At 30.3% G+C, this 21,831-nt stretch overlaps 1 protein-coding gene across 1 annotated transcript; it reads left to right on the forward strand.

Annotated features, from left to right (window-relative positions):
• Positions 1–5: 5 nt before the first annotated feature.
• LOC120068193 (transmembrane protein, putative (DUF677)) lies at positions 6–954 on the forward strand (the record flags this gene model as incomplete). Its single annotated transcript, XM_090310338.1, has 1 exon — positions 6–954. A coding segment is annotated over one exon (852 nt), but the record flags the coding sequence as incomplete, so codon positions are not given.
• Between the last annotated feature and the right edge of the window lie 20,877 nt (positions 955–21,831).

The following is a 21,831-nucleotide window of genomic DNA, read 5'->3' on the forward strand; positions in this document are numbered from 1 at the left end:
CTCAATCCACAATTAAAAGAATTCTAACTTCGCCCCATCTTGGAGCCAATTCTTGCTCCCTTCTCTTAGATTACTTCTCTCACACGGCCAATGCCTCTCTCTCATGTAGTCATTTATTAAAACACATCAACCACTTACGTCTCAAACTCCATCCCTTAGAAATCACCCTCCAATCCTTAGAAAACAAAGAAAAATTTCATCATGAGTCCCATTTCAAACAACTCTTAATTCGTTTGGTTGAATTCTCCAACACCCGCAATCCATTTATACCATCTATAGAACAGGTTCAAATCATTCAAAATGGATGCTCCAAATTGTTAAAGCAACTTGAGTTTAGTCGCGACAAGGCTCAAACCAAGCTCAAGAGAGTTAGATATTTTCAACATAGTTCAGCTGGCTTTTTGGTGGCTGTAACTGCATCACTTACGGTAATAATCGTGACTCATGGAATTGCATTATTTGTTGCTGCACCTGGCTTTCTTGTGGGTGCTATAAAGTTGGCTAATCAATTGAGGAAGCTAGTTAAGGATGTTGCTCGACTTAATATTACTGCAAAAGGGACTTACACTTTAAATAGAGATTTCGATACGATTGGTAGGCTCGTGGCTCGACTCAATCATGAGCTCGAACATATGAGGGTGATGGCAAGATTTTGGCTTGATAGAGGGGAAGATAAACGTCGGGCCATTGGTGAATTAGTGCGACAATTAAATCAAAGTCATGTGAACTTTAGCCACCAATTGGATGAGCTTGAGGAGCATTTGTATTTGTGTTTTATGACCATAAATAGAGCTAGAAATCTTGTAGTGAAAGAGATTTTGGATTCGGGTCAACCTATAAAGATTTCGTATTTATGATCATAGAAATAGGAAAGAAGAAGCCTCAATAAGATATTTTAAATTATTTTTGTTTCATTTCTTTCGAAAAAAAATATAAGATACCTATTCTTGAACATATTTGAATTTACTTTTATGGTATAATCTATTTGCATTTGTTTAGTTAAAAAAAAAAATTGTTAATTCTCTTCATTTTCAATACATTAATAATTCTTTAAAAGAGACATCTCTATGTATTTGAATGAGTCATTCCTAAAGAAAAAACTACTCAAACTTTGAATGAGTTCTCAAATATAAGCCATAATAAAATTAATGATAATGATAATAAAGTTTAAATTATCGACTAAGATCTTTATAGTGTGAGTTAAAAATATATATTTCTTTACTTAAGATTAGAACTTCAAATTTTCTTAAAAACAAAAATGATACATAGATAAAACAAAAATAAGTTAAGAGATTTAATATTGTCATTGAATACATAGTCATAACAATGTATTAATTTTCTCTATCGCCAACCATATTGTTTTAACCCCTTTCGATTATTTGGTCCATTTAATAATTTCTGAGACATTTTTAAAAAAATTATGATAGCACAAAGATTAAATGAAAATATTTAAAATTCTACCACTAAATTGAAACTAAAATAGTAATTTAATGTTTCTTGTGGACTAAAATGGTCATTTTAAACTTGATAGCATTTACAAATTTTTGTTAACAATAAGATAATGTAAAGTACCATTGGCTAAAATTCCTCAAATAAGAATCGAAGTTTAAGTTGAGAATCTGAGAAAGCAAGTACGGTACACTTGGCAACGTTTGATTGGGCAGAAGAGAACTATTGAAAAGTTGGGAATAATTTTATAAAATTAAAAAAAAAAAAAAAAAAAAAGTGGGACCAACGCACGTGCGAAAGTTCGAGTAGCATTTGGGGGTTATTTGCAATGACCCCACAAGTTTTTCTTTTTTTGAAATGCACCCAAACAAGCCTTAAGGTCCTCACCCCTTAAGCATATAATAAAAATTCTTGTACCCTAATTTAAATCATAGCATATTTCTCTTCTACTCTACTCTCTCACATCAAATGAAGACTTTCATGTCACACCAAAGTCAATCATACTTTAAAAAAAATGTCTCACACTATTTATGTATATGTATATTAAATTATTTATTTATTTTAAACTTTTATTTTGACTTGAAACTTGACATGTAGATTAAATAAGTAAAAAATAAAGGTTTTCGTGCAAGAATTGTATATTTTATCGGATAACATCATATTTTATATATTTTGCATGTTGTAATTAACTATTATATCCAAATTTGTTTGCAATAATATTAAAATATATACGGAATTGTTTGAAAAATTTTAGACTAATTTAATATTTTTCAATTGTGATTTAATAAGTTAAAAGTTAATGTTACTATATTACATATATTGATGTCATCCTTCACAAATATGTGGTTTTGGTCCGAATAAAATTTCATCTTTTAGGAAAAAAATGGATAAATACTTATCTAAATGTATTCTTATAGAATTATTTTTCTAGGAAAAGGAAAATTAATTTAGAATTTTGCTCCAAAATAACTCCAAGATTTTAATATAGTGGTAGTAGAAATATTAGATGTAGAATTAATATTAGCTTTGGTGACAAAACATGTGATTTTCTACTTTTAAGGCATTTGATATATAGTTGAAAAGAAATGAAGATTAATTCTTAAAAAAAAAATGAAGATTAAAGTTTACAAATCTTTTAATCTGTATTATATCTTTTAAACTTTTAGGTTTTTTTATTTGTACTATTTATTTTTGGGGTCATTAAATTTAATGTCAACAATTTTAATAGATTTAGTATATTATTCTTTATAGTACCAATTTTGATTAAAAAAAGTATATAATATTTGGTATGAACTTGTATGTTGTATAACCATATCCTTCTTAGATGTCGGAGATTCGTTCATCCAATTCTATATTGTTTTATTTTGAGAGACAATTTAATCTCTTAATTTTAGTTTATAATTATTTTACTTCTATGGTTTTAATTTGGTAACAATTTATCTTTTTAAACTTTAATAAACAATACTGTGTTAAGTATATTTATATTTTCCATTTACATATAAAATAAATTTTATTTTCCATTGTAATCTAAAGTGACTTTTTATTTTAATTTTTAAAAATGGTGAGATCATCTATAATTGAAAAAAAAAAATCCCATTGCAAGTAACTTACAATCTCTAAAAATTTTTATTGTATGAATATAATTCCCTAACCAAATATCATCCCAGATAAGTCTTCAATATAAGTTCAACTTTAGTACTATTATTACATGTTAAAACTGAAATTAATATTTATCAATTATTTTTATATAAAAAGTTCTAGAAAATATAAATTAACTTGTTTGAAAAAATTAAATGACATGTAAAATTAGTATAAACTAAATTCATAATAATAAAATTTTAAAAACATCAGAATATACATCATATAAATTCAAATTATATTAAATAGATAAAAAGATATTTTTAGAATATTGCATCATTTCAAAACATTCTCATAGTGATCATTTTTAACCCTTTTTTTTTTTTATTTATTTAACAAAAGGCAGGTATCCTCCATTCAGTTTGATAGTTATCTAAAATTATTGAAAATCTACCATTTCAGGTATGTTAGAATTTCAATTATATATTGATTCCCAAAAAATGAATGACCCCTAAGCAGCTTACTATTTCAAGACTTTTTTTTCTTTTTTAAAGCCACCTTTAAAGTAAGGGTGTGGGTTGAGTTGAGCTGGATTTAAAAACTTTTTAGACTAAACCTAATTGTTCGGATTATAAATTTTTTCAATCCAAATAACCCTTATTAAAAAATGAACTCGACCCAATCCAACCATAAAATATTTGGGTTTGGTTGGTTCGGATTAATCAGGTCATTTATTTAAAATTTGTTTTAAAAAGAAACAAAATGTAAATATGTAAAAATATTATTTAATTATTTTTATATATTAAATTAAGATTAACGACTCAATTTCAATTTATATAATGATTTTTTTTTAAAATGCAAAAAAACTACTTTTAAGAGTTGTTGAAGAATAAATTATTCAAAAAAATATTGAAATTAAATAAAATTAAAATCAATATATGTATAAATAATTGTGTTATAAGTAATAAAAAAATATATTTTAAAGTTAATAATAAATTCGAGTTGATTTGAGATATATTAGGTGAATCCATAAATCAAATCAATTCATAAAATTTTTATTTATTTGAATCAACCCAACCTAAATGAATAGATAACCAAATCTAAACCGCACGAATTAGATTGGATTGATCGGTTTTTGAACACTCCTAGTTTAGGAAAATGCGGCTAGTGGTAGAGTTGAAACTTGATAAATCACAGCAACTCGCTTGCTAATTTCAAGCTTGATTATTATTCTTACTTGATCCTATACTTTAGGTCGTGTGTATGTTGTTTAACACGTGGGAACAAACTTCTTTGTGGATAACTATGTCTCTCTCTTCTTTTAGTAGAAAAATTTGGAGACATGACAGAAACACAATTCATTCTCTTAGTAGATTACTCTTATTTATTATTTTTTTTACTTACTTTTATGGTGTGACTCGAATAAATTCTCTAAAGTTCAAGTATGATATGTTCAATATGAAAGTTTGTATTTGATTGATATATTGTCATTGATATTATTTAGTAAGAGTGTTAGATAATATATAATATTAAAATTATCTTTATCTGTTATTTTGAATTTTTATATCAATCGATGATTTAACATGATATCAAAATAGGTGGTTCGAGGAGGTCTTGTTTCAAATCCTATAATGCAATTTCTTTTCGATTAATGTCGATTTTAATTTTAAAAGCTTAAGTTTTTTTAATGAATCGGTGATTTAACGAAGAAAAAAACCATTCAAGTTATATATAACAAGTAATTGGGCTCACTTCTTGCATTAAAAAGACACAAACTTCTCATCTTGACAAACCAAAGTTGTTTTTTAAAGAGAATTTTTACTCAGTAAAAACACTATTCAAGTACATTAAAAATATTTTTTTGCAAAAAAAAAAAAAGAAATTCATAACTTTTGTAATGAATAATTTCAAAGAAATTTGTGTTTGGTCCTAAGAGTTTGTGGGTACACAACTAAAAGAAGTCAATCCTATGGTTTATTAACCCTTTACAATGTAGGTCCACGACTTTACACCTTCTTAAATATTTGAGAGTGATTATGAATTGTTATAATCACTTTTATCATTTTTTAATCACTCTAAATCACACATTTAATCTATTAAAATCAATTTATTATTTAAATTTACACTTACAAAGACAATTTCCATATTATCGAATTTGATTTTGAATAATTAAAAGCATGTTTCAGAGTTGTATGGTACTACAAGAGTTTTCACTTTTCCCCACACAAAAAAAAAAAAAAAAAAAAAATGTCGGGCAAAGTACTAAAAACTTCGAGATAGATTATGCCAACGCATTTTTTTGCGTCGGCATAATCGTCGTCGTATCCATATCGGGAGAAGTGCCTCTTGACGAAAATTATTTTCATCGACATAAATACCATTTTTGGCAACACAATTATTTCCATCGGCATATGTGTTTTCCCAATAAAATAAAATTTGCGTCAACAAAAGCATATTTTTAAACAACAAAAATTTTCAGTTCAATCGACAAATTTTTGTCAACCTTTATTTGCATCGACATAAGTTGTTTATAATTTTATATATTTTTTGTAACAAACAAATAACCAAATTTTTATTTCTTGAATACTTAATTATGCACAAACAAAAATTAATCTTCAAACAAATCAATTGTGAACAAATATAACAAAAGTAAGCTTATATATTTAAAAATAAGAGTTAATTCAATACACAAGCTATAAAATTCTACAAAAAAAAATGTGTATACAATTAAATTTGAATTTTTCTAGTTTCTTACAAATCCCCTGCACACACAAAAGAAAAAAAAAAGTTTAATCTTCTAAACCAAAATAAGTGATCATCTCAAAATCTTCTCGCAATCTCCAAAAATGATCTTTAAGAATTTACACGAACGACCTAAAATAGGAAAAACAAATATTATGAAAGATTTATTAAAATCAACAAAGAAAAATGCAGAAAAAGATCTTTAACAATCACACAAAGACTTAAACAAAATGTTTAAAATGGTTATGAGGAATGATCCATCTCTCAAGCCACAAACATGTCGTGAATGTTCATAATTAAAACATGGACACCACAAACAACCATTTTATTATCTAAAAAGTGATTAAAATAGTTATACTTAAGACATGAACCCCTCCCTCACACTACGAGCATGTCGTAAATCCAATTAAACAAATACATAAATACCCTTTAAATTACCACAACTATTGGATCCCTACAAATAAGCCAAGAACAAAGTTCCTTTAAAGTACACAATTAGGCTTCAAGATAATTTAAAACACAATTATAACATATACATCCCTCCTTCCCAAGCTATGAACATGTCCTAGTTCCACCTAAATGTCATGTAAACCTACAAAGTAGCAACAAATGCATAAAAAAGCGTCGAAGTGAATCTCTGCCCCCTAAATCCACCTAAATTTCTTTCAAGGCTAAACCCATTATTCGATAGTCCTAAAAGCATATAACTCAACTCTCGGATCCCTACAAATAAGCCAAGAACAAAGTTCCTTTAAAGTGCACAATTAGGCTTCAAGATAATCTAAAACACAATTACAGCATATACATCCCCCAAACTACGAACATATCCTAATTCCACCTAAACACCATTTAAACCTACAAAGTAGCAACAAATGCATAGAAAGCGTCAAAGTGAATCTCTCCCCCCTAAATCCACCTAAATTTCTTTCAAGGCTAAACCCGATAGTCCTAAAAGCATATAACTCAACTCTCGGATCCCTACAAATAAGCCAAGAACAAAGTTCCTTTAAAGTGCACGATTAGGCTTCAAAATAATCTAAAAAATAATTACAACATATACATTTAAACCCCTCCTCCATCCAATGCTACAAACATGTCCTAGTCCCACCTAAACACCATTAAAACCACAAAGTATCAACAAATGCATAGAAAGCGTCGAAGTTAATTCTTCCCTCCTAAATCTACCTAAATTTCTTTCAAGACTAGACCCATCATTCAAAATGTCCTAGAAGCCTAAACTATGCTACAAACATGTCGTAAACACTAAAAACAACTATTTTACTATGTTACAAACATGTCGTAAATTCACTTATAAAACATTTGAGACTAAATAAGTAATTAAATGGTCCTAAAAATATATAGCTCATCTCTCAAAAGCTATAAATAAGCCAAAAGAAAGTTCCTAAAAAGTGTCGGAACCCCTCCCTATGTTGTGAACCCCTCCCACCTAAATTTCTTTCAAGTTTAAAACATCCATTCAAAATGTCCTAGAAGCCTAAACTATGCTACAAATGTGTCGTAAACAATACAAACAACCATTTTACTATGCTATGAACATCTTGTAAATCTACTTATACAACTTCTAAGACTAAATAAGCAATTCAATAGTACTAAAAATATATAGCTCATCTCTTGAAAGCTATAAATAAACCAAAAGAAAGTTCCTAAAAAATGTCGGAACCCCTCCTTCCTAAATCCACCTAAATTTCTTTCAAGACTAAAACTGTCATTCAAAATGTCCTAGAAGCCTAAACTATGCTACAAACGCGTCATAAACACTATAAACAACCATTTTACTATGCTATGAAGATGTCGTAAATCTACTTATACGACTTTTGAGATTAAATAAGTAATTCAATAGCCTAAAAATATATAGTCCATCTCTCGAAAGCTATAAATAAGCCAAAAGAAAGTTCCTAAAAAGTCTCGGAACCCCTCCCCACATTGTGAACCCCTCCCTCCGAAATAAGTTAAAAGAATTTTTCTCTTAAAACCTACAAAGTAGCAAAAGAAAAAAAAAAATTCCTATAAAATTATAAACTTGTCTTAAACACACCTAAAACGTAGAGAATGTTGAAATAAAAGTATCTATATTGGCTATCGTGGCTGCAGGATAGCCACATAATAATATAACTATTAGGTTTTATGTTCTAAAACTCATGGTTTGTAAACATTAAAACTTATTCTGAAAATTCAATAAGTTGTTATTGAATATATGAATTGCTTATTTCGTTTTATAAATAAATCCAATAAACAATTACATGAGTACTTGAACTTTATGTGGAGACATAAAAGTGGATCAAGTTCGAGTAAATAGTCAAAATGATTTATAGTATATGAATAAGGTTGAGTGCCTTATTTTGGTAACACTATCAGATACAGCCCATTCTGTAATTGTTACAAGGAGTTGTAAAGTGCTACAGACGAAGTGATCCTGATTCGTACATGTCATGACATGAGGAGTGTGGCCTCCTGTGCAATGGGTTTGTACAAGATCGGATAATGAAATTAATCACTCTTACTTTATAACGTTGTTTACTGTTTAAGACTCACTATTTTAAAGCGATGACCTAGGTAGCTTGACCTTAATCCTGAGCCAACTATGAACTCCTATTTATTCGGGATTATTTATAGATTTGCATAGGTGAGGATTGACTCAACAGCGTCGGCTCAATAAACTTTCATTTCAGATCGTTGGATCGTTGGAGCCTTTGATCTGTAGGTTCACGAGGTCCCCCTACTAACTCATAAATGGATTAGCCTTAGAGTAGCGTGATAAGTTAATTTGAAACGTTCAAATTAGAATTAAGGGAATTAGTAATTATATGTGATGTAATTACACGTTTAATTTTGGAATTAAACAAAATTGGAGAATCAATTGATATTTAAATATGATTTAAATATTAAATTCATGAATAGGGATTCATGATGGTAGAATTAGTGTTAAATTAATTTAGTATTTGATATTTAATTAATTAGAATTAATTAAAATTTTTAATTAATTATTAATTATTAATTTTATTAGAAAATTAATTAATGAATTGATTTTGTAAAATTAATAAAAATTTTAATTTTGAAAACAAAAATTGATTTTGGAAATCAACTAGTGAAATAAAATTGAAAAGATAGAAAATGGAAAAAAATGGGATTTCTCCATTTTCCATTCCAAGTAGCTCACACATTCTCCACTCCTTTCTTGATTCAATCTTTCAAGCATGAGGTGCAACTCATGCAACTATCTTCTTTGCATGATAGTCTTGCAATAAATGGAGAAGATTGTGTTGAGAATAGAGCATGCAACTGATGAACTTGATAAGTTTTTGCTAAAAAACTTGAAGGTTGAAGAAGGTCTTCTTCCATGGTGCAGCAGTGATCTTCTTCTCCAAATTCCCTTTATTCAAGCTTATTTTGAGTCCCACAACTCAAACTAAGGCACCAAAAGAATAGTAGAGAAGGCCTTGAGGTGGTTCACAAACAGATTTGGAGGAGATTTACAGCCGGGATTGAGAATCAAGTGGTTCTACAAAAGTATATTATGAAACCTCTTATTAGTTTATGAGCATGCTTAATTTAAAGCCAAAATTAATGAATTAGAATGCTTATTGATCCGTTTAACTTCTGTTCCGTGTTTTCTGATTCTAACAATTGGTATCAAAGTATCATATAAGCATTCAATTTGGTTTAATTTTGGCTTTGTGGGTGTTTTCTATGAGTTATATGCAAATGGTGCACTAATATGGTTTTCTGAGATTTGACATTTAATTTCTCTTTGATTCCTTTGTTAAATTTTTAATTGGCTTATGATTAATGAGCTTATTTGTGTGTTCAAGAGTCTGTAATTTATTTAGACTCATTAGAGTTGAAATTAAGATGTAATTGAAGAAATAAGTGAAGAAGGCCGAGTTGCAACTAGAGATGAGCTTCTGTCCAGGCAGTGTTGCAACGCTGCTCATATTCGAGTGAGGATCAGGTTTCATGAGCGTCGAGGAGTATGTTTTCAACCAACTAGCAGCGAGTATCGAGTTTCAACCGTTAACCGAGCGAGGAATCGAGTTTTGACCGGTTTGACCGATTTTCTTCAAATCCTGTCCGGTTCAGCCTCAAATGGTTTTTGGCTGGTCCGGTTTAGTCAATTCTGGTCTAGTTCAAGCTATTCGGGTTTGGTTTGGGGCAATTCGAGCAGTCTGGAAGCATTTTGAAGCCAATTCTTGCTGTTTTTGTAATAATTAGGCCTTTGTTTGCTTGAAAATGCCAAAACTAAAACCATATCAGTATGTGTTTAATTATTTATACATGCGATGTATGCTATAATTAAATAAATTTTGTATGCGCATAAACTATGTCATGTAGATTTAAAATCCCACCATAGGAAGCATGTTACATGTATTGAAAGTATGTTCTAAAGTGTTATAATATAGTATGTACGTTTAAGGTTTCTTTTATTTAATATAAATGTTATATTAAATATTGAATGCCTTTGATGTATGTTGTGGATGTTTAGCATGTCTAAAATTTTGTAAGTTGTTATAAAATTGGGATAGACATTTAAAATCCATAACAAAGAACAGTTGCATGTTCACGTAGGTTAACCATTTGTTTTAATAGTTAAAATAGGTCGTTAAACTTGTAAAACTAGGGTTACAAACTCAATCGGTATATAATCCTATCTAAGGCTAGGGGTATTTAAGTTGACGGTCTATGGAACACCTCCTACTTGGGGATTATGGCCGAATAATTTAGCGTTGTTAACCGATTTTATGAACAATATGTGAGTGGTGTGAGGTTTTAAAACTGGTTTATCACCTAAACATCGTAGGTTAAATCCAAATATAAAAGTTATACTTGGATAAACACCTAGACTTAGGTTGTTTAATTAGCGAAACAAGCCTAAGGAAATGTATACCTCGTTTAAACGTTAGAACACTTCAGTAGGAGTTTAACATATATGGTATGCTATTAGAACACTTCAATGAAAATAAATAACGTATATGATATGTTAGAACGCTTCAGCGGGAGATTAAGAAACATATATGTTATTATTATTTTTAGCTCTCACGTACCTAAGAGTTCATGATCCAAAATTCATGTTTCACTTCGTGTTATCCTAGAAATGACCTCCATTCGGAAAGTGTTTACATGAATCAAGATTTTAGTGAATAGGGGAAGTTGTTCACCATAAAATCAAATGTGATGTTTTGATTTTAATTTTCACATACAAGATGTTCACATCGAGGGGTTCATGCGACATTTCGTGTCACCCTAGGAGTTACCTCCATTCGGAAAGTGTTTGCATGAATCAATCAAGATGAATGAGGGGAAGTTGTTTAATGAAAAATCAAATATACGATATGTTGATTTCAATTCTCACGTCCCTAGATAATTCCCACCGTGAGATCCATGCAACAATTTGTGTCACTTTAGGAATGACCTCCATTCAAAAAATGTTCAAAATGAGGTCAAGATCAAAGTGAATTAGGGAAGTAGTTCATAGTAAGTGGGTGAAGGATATATGTCAACGTATCCTACAGTCTCTTCTGTTGGTTTGGACCATGAGATTCTTATGTTGCACCTTCTTGTCATCTTTAAGTCGGCCTCGCTAGTCGTTTAACGACGGTTATCCCCTCGGAGGGTTTTAACATAGGTTTCGAAACAACTCAAACTCTAGAAATGGATAAGATTTCTAAAGTCGTTTTCAACTTTGATTTTCCAATTCGGGAGTATCGTTTGGGCCGACTTCTGAGGTCTGAAAATAGAGGGTTACACTTACAGAATTACTAAAGAGTTAGTATTCTTTGACCAAAAACGGTAGCTAAATGACTATCGGAATATGAGTTATTCTAGAGATAGTATTTATTTAAGAATGTCTTGTTGTAGTATTGTTGCAAAAATAATCTTGGGTATATTATTACTTTGCTAAAACTTGATTGGGTTTAAAAAGCAATTCACTGATAAAATTTGTTTATGTTTTTCATAATGATGAGTTCATTAGTACAATTGTTGGCGTCTGATAAACTTATTGGGGATAATTATGTCACCTGGAAAACAACCCTAAATACTTTATTAGTCATAGATGATCTATGGTTTGTTTTAACAGAGGAGTGTCCTCCCATTCCTAACTCAAATGCAAATCAAATTGTTCGGGTGCATACGATAGATGGATCAGAGCTAATGACAAAGCTCGTGCCTATATCCTTGCCAGCATATCTGATGTTTTGGCAAAGAAACACAAGAATATAGGTACTACCAAAGAGATTATGGAATCTCTCCGTGGGATGTTTGGACAACCGTCCTTCTCCTTGAGGCATGATGCTATCAAATACGTTCACAACTATTGTATGAAAGAAGGGGCCTCTGATAGAGAACATGTCCTGGACATGATGGTCCATTGTGGCATAAGTAAATGGAGTTGTCGTTGACGAGAAAAATCAAGTTGATTTTATTCTAAAATCTCTTCTGAAGAGTTTTCTGCAGTTCTGCACAAACACGCTCATAAATAAAATAGAATATAACTTGACTACTTTACTCAATGAGCTACAAGCTTACCAGACTATGATGAGAGCAAAAGGTCTGGAATCGGAAGTAAACGTTACTACCCCTGAGAAGAGAGGAATGTCCTCTAAAAAGCTTGATATTGCTTCTTCTTCACAGACTAAGAGTATTCCGGTTAAGAAGAACAAGGGGAAAGGAAAGAATTGGAGAAGTCCTCCTACTAGCTCATAAATGGATTAGTCTTAGAGTAGCGTGATAAGTTAATTTGAAACGTTCAAATTAGAATTAAGGGAATTAGTAATTATACGTGATATAATTATACGTTTAATTCTGGAATTAAAAGAAATTGGAGAATCAATTAATATTTAAATATGATTTAAATATTAAATTCATGAATAGGGATTCATGATGGTAGAATTAGTATTAAATTAATTTAATATTTATATTGAATTAATTAGAATTAATTAAATTATTTAATTGATTATTTATTATTAATTTTATTAGAAAATTAATTAATGAATTAATTTTGTAAAATTAATAAAAATTTTAATTTTGAAAACAGAAATTGATTTTGGAAATCAATTAGTAAAACAAAATTGAAAAGATGGAAAATGAAAATAGTGGGATTTCTTCACTTTCCATTCCAAGTAGCTCACACATTCTCCACTCCTTTCTTGATTCAATCATCCAAGCATGAGGTGTAACTCATGCAGCTATCTTCTTTGCATGATAGTCTTGCAATAAATAGAGAAGATTGAGCTGAGAATCGAGTATGCAGTTGATGCACTTGATAAGTTTTTGTTGAAAACCTTGAAGGTTGAAGAAGGTCTTCTTCCATGGTGCAGCAGTGATCTTCTTCACCAAATTCCCTTTATTCAAACTTATTTTGAGTCCCACAACTCAATCTAAGGTACCAAGATCGTAGGGAAGGCCTTGAGGTGGTTCACAAGCAAATTTGGAGAAGATTTGCAGTTGGAATCGAGATTAAAGTGGTTCTACAAAGGTATACTATGAAACCCTCTTATTAGTTTATGAGCATGTTTAATTTAAGCCAAAAATAATGAATTAGAATGCTTGTTGATTCTTCTTATTCTAACAGTAATAAGTTTCTAAATTCACTAAAACACACATTTAACATAAATTTATACATGATAATACAACGTACATGTGCATCTTTGGCAGCTTCACTTACTCATTCATCCTTCTCTGAGAAATGACTTTCGTGAAACAATTCCACTAGGCCGACATCTTCACCATTTCTTGTTGTCTATAGTTCAATAAAAAAAAATATTAGTAGACATAATGAGATAATGAATAAAACAACAATGAATTTGCACCATATTAATTCATTTTGCACTGGTAGAAAGGATTCTAACCCACAAGAAGTTTAGACATTTTCTACTCTTCTTATTCGTCTCCTTTTTTTGCTACACAATTTTAAAATTTATTAGTACCTAAGTGAAACTTCAACTCTAAAAAAAACCTAAAAAGTTTCTAAAAGTCACTTTTTAACTCTCAAAACCAACTAAAAAAGCTTCTAAGGAGTGTCTAAGAAGAACTTTCACTCTTAAAATAATCTAAAAATGGCTAAGTGCCACTTTGATTCTCAAACCCAAACTAAACAGTTCCCAAGTGTCACTTTCACTCTCCAACTCAAACTAAAAAGCTCCCAAAATTTGTCTATGTGACACTTTGACTCTAAAAAAAACTTTAAAAGTTCCTTTAAGTTACTTTGACTCTCAAAAGTAACTTAAAAGCTCTTGAATAGTATCTAAGAGGCACTTTAACTCTTAAAGCAAACTAAAAAAACTCTTAAAAAGTACTCAAATGACACCTTGACTCTTAAAGCAACCTAAAAAATTCCTAAGAAGTATGAATAACAAAAATATTACCCAAAGAAACTAGATAACAATTGAAATTCATCTTGTAACTCCATGTTCACAAGAATAGTTTTTGACATGCTTTCTATATACAATATTTTTTTTACATGCTCTTTGAACTTGCAAATGCTCATGGAGTCCCTCTAGCCACAATCTATAAACAAATTAAGTTCGAAAACACACCCTTTTACATTTAATTAAATAAGTAATTGAGTTTCTCTCTCTAACTTTATAAATCTTACTTTCTATTTTTTCTATCAACATAAATCACATAATAATGGAACGTTAAAATTCTAATCATCATCCATGTAGTTCAAATCTTTTCACCCCATTTTTTTTCAACTATTTTTAGAAAAATAACAATTACAATATAAGTGTTTAAAATTGATGCTATAAATATAAGTAAGATAGAGAAAAAAGAGTATATTCAACTAAAGTTACAACCTTTAATTAAAATCCACTGATGTAATGTAAAAAATATGTTCTTTTTTTTATTTCTTTTCTAAAGCATTCATTTTAATCATTTGAAAAAGAGGAGAAAAAAGTTGTTGGAAATGAGCTATTGTACCATTTAGAAGTTTCAATTAAATCTTTATTTAGTCAATGACACTCTAATACCCACCATTTAACTAGTTTTTTTTAAAGAAAAAACAATATTAATCAACAAAAAAAAAAGCATCGTGTTAACACAATAGGTAAACTTACAACGTGCAACTATCGAAGTTGGAGGAGCGTGCGGCACCGGTGTCGGAGGAGTGTGTGGCTGCCAGCATCGGAAGAGCGGTCGTTGGACCTCTAAGCTTGCAAAGAAAAAAGTGAATGGGGGGAGGTGGATGAAAAAAATGTTGGGGGGGGAGGGGGGAAGGGAGGAAAATGGTAAAAAAGTGGAGTGAGAAAGGAAATGGGGTGAAAAGAAAGTGGGAATTAGGAAAAAAATGGGGAAGGGAAAAATGGGGGAAAAGGAAAAATATATTTTTTTTAAACTTTGGCCGACGCATTGTGCGTTAAGTGTCTAGTTGTGCCAGCATAAATATGTAAAAAAAAAAGAACGTAGGTCTTGCTTCATTTTGGTCAACGAATTAAAATTACGTTGGGAGAAACCAGTCTATGTTGATGAAAATTGATGCATCGGGAAAAAACGTTGAAACAGGTAAAAATTCTTGTAGTGTGAAAATGACAAAAGTAATTTTAACAATTTCATAATCACTCCAAATATGCTAGACTTCAAAATTCTCCAAACTTCACAATTTTACTTCTTACTCCAAACAAGATTGATATGGGGAACTCCATACTTATGACCCCTATTTCAGGGACTGCTCAAAATTTGGTCTCACTTTAAAAAACGCTTGAAATTTGATTTTCTACTTACAACCGCGTGTGAAAGTACCGTTTTAACCCCAAAACGCACGCGAGGTCAGATGCAATATAGATTTCTCGCTCTTTCCTCTCGTTTCTCTCGCTCTTTCATCTCGTTCCCCAATTTACGTTGCTCTCCTTCATTTTTCCTTATTTTTTCCTTTCTTTTGAATTCTTCCTCTCGCTTCTTCCTCTTGTTTCTTCCTTTAGCTTTTTCCTCATCAATTTTGTAGTTTTTTCCTTCATTTAAATTCTCACTTTCACTTCTTCCTCTTGTTTCTTGGTCTCACTCTCGCTTCTTCCTCTCGTTCTGATTCACGCTCCAACTTACATCTTTGATTCGAGAAGAAGAAAAAGAAGACGTCGACAAAAACATAAAAAATCATCAGAAAAAGGAGAGTAACTGAAGAAAAGAGGATGGAAAGGAATTCTTGCTGGAAAAATGAAAAAAAAAAAAAAAAGAGCGTCATAAACATAAATTACTGAAAAAGAAGAAAGGAAAATCGTTGGAAAAACAAAGGGTGTCTTAAATAGAAGAAATCACCGAAAACAGGGAAAAAAATGAAGAAAGGCAGAAAAATGAAAAAAAAAAATTTACAAAAGAGATAATGAAGAAGGAAAAAAGAAGAAGAGTTAAAAGTGGTAAATTCACGGGATAATGACATCAACAGAAGGCCAAAATCAAATCAATGAAAAAGTGAGGTCAAATTTCTAAATGGGGTCATGAGTACCAAATTTCCGTCTATATGCTTCTTTTAAAAGCACTTTTTGGAATAAATGCTTTCACTTTTAAAATATTCTCATACTAAAAAAAATATTTTAAAGATGTTTAAATTAATTAAACTTAAGAAATATAACCCACACAATGAATATCTCTTTTATTTATTTATTTTAGAGAGGAAAATGGCTCAAGCCCAAATATGGGCTCAAAGCATGTTGCCTTATATGGAAGAGGCCATGCCCTTCTCTGAGTTGAAATCACCTTTTTTATTTGAGCATTATCTTTTAACTTTTTATTCAAATAAGTAAAGATAAAAGGACTTCTTAACTTTAATTTAAAGAACAAAATTTTAGTTGGACTAACCTATGTCTTAATATTGAATCAATATTGCATCATGGTACAGAGAAATCAAACTTATTTTTTTAAAAGAAATTAAAACTTAATTTCCATTTCAAAAAAATCTTCCCATACTTAGCTCTTATATAAGACTTCCTTATCCTTTCTCTTATTCAAAGTTTTTTTAAAAAATTCTTAGTATTTGGAATTTACGAACATTCTCCTCTTTCTACTTTCATTTTCCAATGTTAAAACAATGTTTAAATTTTAGAAAAGATGCTCACATGTGTACGTATCGAATAAAAATTCATAATAAGTAATCTCATTATATTCAAACTTTTTAAAAGATTATTCATGGAAAGTCTTCTAATTAAAACCATTTTATTTTCATTGTTGATAAATGGTTGGATGATTCTCGCACTTTCAACTTGCTCAAGTTGGTAGTTTATTCACTTAATAGAATAAGACCTTCTTAAGTACATCCTCATCTACAATTACTATCTCTGAGTTGCTTCCTTTTGAAGTTAATCCTTTGGTGTACTAAGTATTGTATAGGAAACAAACAAAGCACACATTATTTATAAATGGCACTGAAAAATGTCAACAAAAAAAAAATTGTTCAACTCATACCAACCTGATCATTGATTTAGTTCTCTAATGAAATCTAAAATGGTCTCAATAATAGAAGAAAAACACGAAATCACTTCAAAGGCATCCTATACTATTATATTTGAAGGAAGAGTGATAAAAGAAGAAAAATCTTAGTCGCCACCAAAATCTCAATCTAATAATGAGTGAATATAATGCAAACTATACAAATACTTATAGTAAGTAATTAGGTACACTTTGGTATATTAGATTACCACTCTACGAAAATCATGTGAAGATCAAGACTTTCGTTAGTTATTTCTTAAGAATAATTAACATCAAGCTCCATCATAATAATAACGATTTTTTATTGGATATTATTTTTTATTTGATGATAAATTGTATTTCGAAAAGAAATTTACTCAATATTTAGACTTCTAACCATGTGAATATAGACAAAATTTTGTTTCATAAGCTTCTAAATTAGCTTAGTGAATTTTACCAACACTCCATTAATATTAATAGATATGATACTTATTTTTCCATTAATAAATCCAAGTAGAATATATTTTTAAAGGTCCATCCATTATATTATTTTTGCGAGCCTAGTGTAATTCAATGTACATAAAATATATATATTCGATATTGGAGACCATACCCTATAAATTGTTTAAACTAAAAAATTCCAAAAATGCTAATTATCATTTTCCTCCTCCATCTCTCTTCTTTAGTAAATCACACCATTCATACACTCTTTCTCCCTAAAACTACCATTAAAATAATCTTTACTTTTAGTGCATTGATGGACTAAATAACATTGACTTTTGTTTTTACTTTTAACTAATTCATTGTAATCCTTAACCAACCATCATAGTTTTAGTAAATCACCATGAAATCGACATTTAATTTTAGGATATTATTCTTTGTAAGTGATAGGCAGTAGGGGTATATACGAATTGGGTCGGATTTGGTTGAAAGTATTTTTTAGATCAACACGAAAATCGGGTTGGTTGGGTTGGCAACCCAAAAAATCCAAGAAAAAATTTCAACCCAACCCAACCTGTTTGGTTGTCGAGTTATAGCTTATTTTTTTAAATTAAAAATATATAAATTTATATACAACAAATGACTAATAACTAAAATCTCATAAAATTCAAATGCTAAATACCAAATATTTATGATATTTATTACAAACTTTAGACAAAGACAAATATCATAAATATTTTAAAAGAAAAATATTAAAAATTCATATATATAAAATTCCGGTTGAATTGAGTCAACCCAAATTTCTTTTTAGTCAACCCACGACCCAACTCAACCCAACAAAAATAAAAAAAAAGTTTAACCCAATCCAACCTAAGAAAAAAACTAACCCAACCCAACTGAGTAGTCCGGGTTGTTTGGTTATTTGAACACCCTTAATAGGCATAGAATAAAATTGTTCATGTTGTTGTAACTTTGACATCATCCGATCAATGTTATTTTTTTATTTGGAAAGAGAATTTTCTAGCATTCTCCCTCTTTTTCTTGATGAGGAACCTCAGGAGTAGTTGGTTGGGTTGTATTTGATTTGTTTGCTTGTCTAAAGAAAAAAGTTATATATAAAGGGAGAGAATCTCACCGCAGAAGCGATGCTTCGATTTCATTTTAAAATTATAATACAAAAAAGAAAAAACATATATTAATATGTAGTATGTTAAGTATAAAATTAGAGGGAAGAAAAAACATACCTTTGAAGTGTTGGTGTTGATACCCTAGATCTGGTGGGTCATGTAGTTTGTAATTGTAAAGTACAAACAATTTATTTATTTAATAAAGTCTGATGTATTTTATTTGACATTTAGTAGCACTAACCCAAAAAATCAATAAACTAGCATCCAAGGTTATTTTCTGTAGCTTAAACATGTGTATAGAGATATATAAGTGGATCATGTTTAAGTGATAACCTAAAAGGCTTATAGTAGATGGATAAGGTTGGGTACCTTATCCTAACGGACACTACGAATAAGGCCGGTTTTGTAGATGTTACAATTGTTGTAAAGTTCTACAAATAATCTGATCCCGATCATTCATGTAGAGACATACGAGCAAGAATATTCTGTACAAAAGCGTTTATATAAAATCGAATCACGAAATGAATAGTCTCATTATATAACGTCATTAATAACATAAACTTATATTTCACTAGGATAACCATAGGTGACATAGCCTGAATCCTAAATGAGTTGTGAACTCCTACCTATAAAGGCGGTCCTTTAATTTGCATGGGTAAGATTGGCCAGATTATCGACTCAATATGCTACCATTTTGGGGATTCCAGAGCTGAGAACACAACTACACAAGATAGAATTCATTCTTTCCCAATGTTGGGGTTGTTGGATTTTATGTCCTAAAACTCGTGGTTTGTAAATAATAAAACTTATTCTAAATATTCAATAAAGTTGTTATTGAATATATATGAATTGTTTATTTCGTTTTAGAAATAAATCCAATAAATTAAAAGATCCATGACTATTACATGAATACTTGAACTTTATGTAGGGACATAAAAGTGGATTAGGTTCGAGTAAATAGTCAAAATGGTCTATAGTATATGAGTAAGGTTGGGTGCCTTATTCTGATAACACTATTGGGTGTGGCCCACTCTGTAGTTATTACAAGGATTTGTAAAGTGCTACAGACGAAGTGATCCTGATTCATACATATAATGACATGAGAAGTGGGGGCATCCTGTGCAATGAGTTTGCATAAGATCGGACCACGAAATAAGTCACTCTTACTTTATAACACTATTTACTATTTAAGACTGACTATTTCAAAGCGATGACCTAGGTAACTTGACCTTAATCTTGATCTAAACTCCTGTTTATTCGGGATTATTCTTAGGTTTGCATAGGTGTGGGTTGACTTAACAGCACCGACTCAATAAGTTTCCAATTTCAGGGGTAAGACCGGGTAGATAGCTGAGGACTTAGGGTGCAAAATAGAATTCACTCCTACCCGCTTTTATGGATAGTAGAGAGGTCATTCCCTTAAATATTGATTCCGAGTCTTTAACAAGGGGTCTCACCCTCTCATTGGCCTGAGAGGGACTCAGTTTGATGATCGGATAAAAAATAATTGTTCATTAGAGGATCAATGGGACTTAAGGAACAAGAGGTAATCTCGGGGGTAAAACAACCACTTGACCCAACCGTTATTACGAACAACCTGTGAAGGGTTAACTTACTAATCATGGTTATATCGAGTAGACACAATATATCTACAGTGAGGGGAGTGTAACTCTGGACTTTAGTGGAGTGACCTAGTAGTTAATGAATGGGGGTTAATTCGGTGTAAAGAGTTTAGCCAATTAATCTCGAATCGTTAGAGCCCATGATCTGTAGGTCCACGAGGTCTTCCTACTAGCTCACAAATGGATTAGCCTTAGAGTAGCATGATAAGTTAATTTGAAACATTCGAATTAGAACTAAGGAAGTTAGTAATTATATGTAATATAATTACGCATTTAATTTTGAAATTAAACGAAATTGGAGAATCAATTAATATTTAAATATGATTTAAATATTAAATTCATGAATAGGGATTCATGATGGTGGAATTAGTGTTAAATTAATTTAATATTTGATATTAATTAAATTGTTTAATTAATTATTTATTATTAATTTTATTAGAAAAAATTAATTATTGACTTATTTTTTTTATAAAATTAATAAAGTCTCAAATTTTAATTAGAGAATTAAAATTCGAAAAATTTTGTTTTTAAAAATTAAAATCAAAATCAAAAGGAATTAGAAAATGGAAAAAAATCCCAAAAGTGGGATTTTTCCACTTTCAAAAGCCAACTAGCTCAATCACTCTTTCACTTCAAATTCTCAATCAAATTCATAGTAGGAGGTGTAATACATGATTTCTCTTTGCATGAATGTCATGCAATATATTCTTCACTTGTGAGTGGAAATCGGGCATGCATTTGGGTGGAATAAGCTAAAAAACTTCAAAGGTTAAAGATACATTTTCAGCTGGAAAATCAGAAGCTCTCCTCTTTATTTCCTCAATTCAAACTTATTTTGAGTCCCACAACTCAATACAAGGAACCAAGAGGATAGTAGGGAAGACCTTGAGGTGGTTCACAAGCTGATTTGGAGGAGAATTGCAGTTGAAATTCGAGATTCAAGTAGGTCTTCAAAGGTTAGTATGAAACTCTCTTGTTAGTTTATGAGCATGCATTATTCAAAGCCACAATTAATGAATTAGAATGCTTAATGATTCGTTTTTTCTTCTATTGCATGTTTTCTAACTCTAACAAGGATAAGTAGATAATTGCTCCCTTAAAAACTGATTCTGAGACTTGAACAATGTGGAACCACACTTTCTCTTGGCCCGAGAGGGGTTTGGTCATAATTGAACTATGACTTATTGTTCATTAAAGGAATTAATGGTATTTAAAAAGTTAAATGTAACTATAGGGGCAAAACAGTAATTTTGGCTCATTTGTACTTACGAGCAATTTGTGAAGGGTCATCGCACTGTTGACTAGTTATATCCAATTGACATATAAATATATCTGTAGTACGAAGAGTATAGCTATTGGTCTTTAGTGGAATGACCGACTATTAATGGATGTTGAGTAATTTAACCAAAGCAGTTTAATTAATTATTCAAGTACCATTGGAGCTTCAATTTACAGGT

Source organism: Benincasa hispida, unplaced genomic scaffold (assembly GCF_027475165.1).
Source record: "Benincasa hispida cultivar pf3 unplaced genomic scaffold, pf3_genome.v1.1 HicScf909, whole genome shotgun sequence".
NCBI lineage: Eukaryota > Viridiplantae > Streptophyta > Magnoliopsida > Cucurbitales > Cucurbitaceae > Benincasa > Benincasa hispida.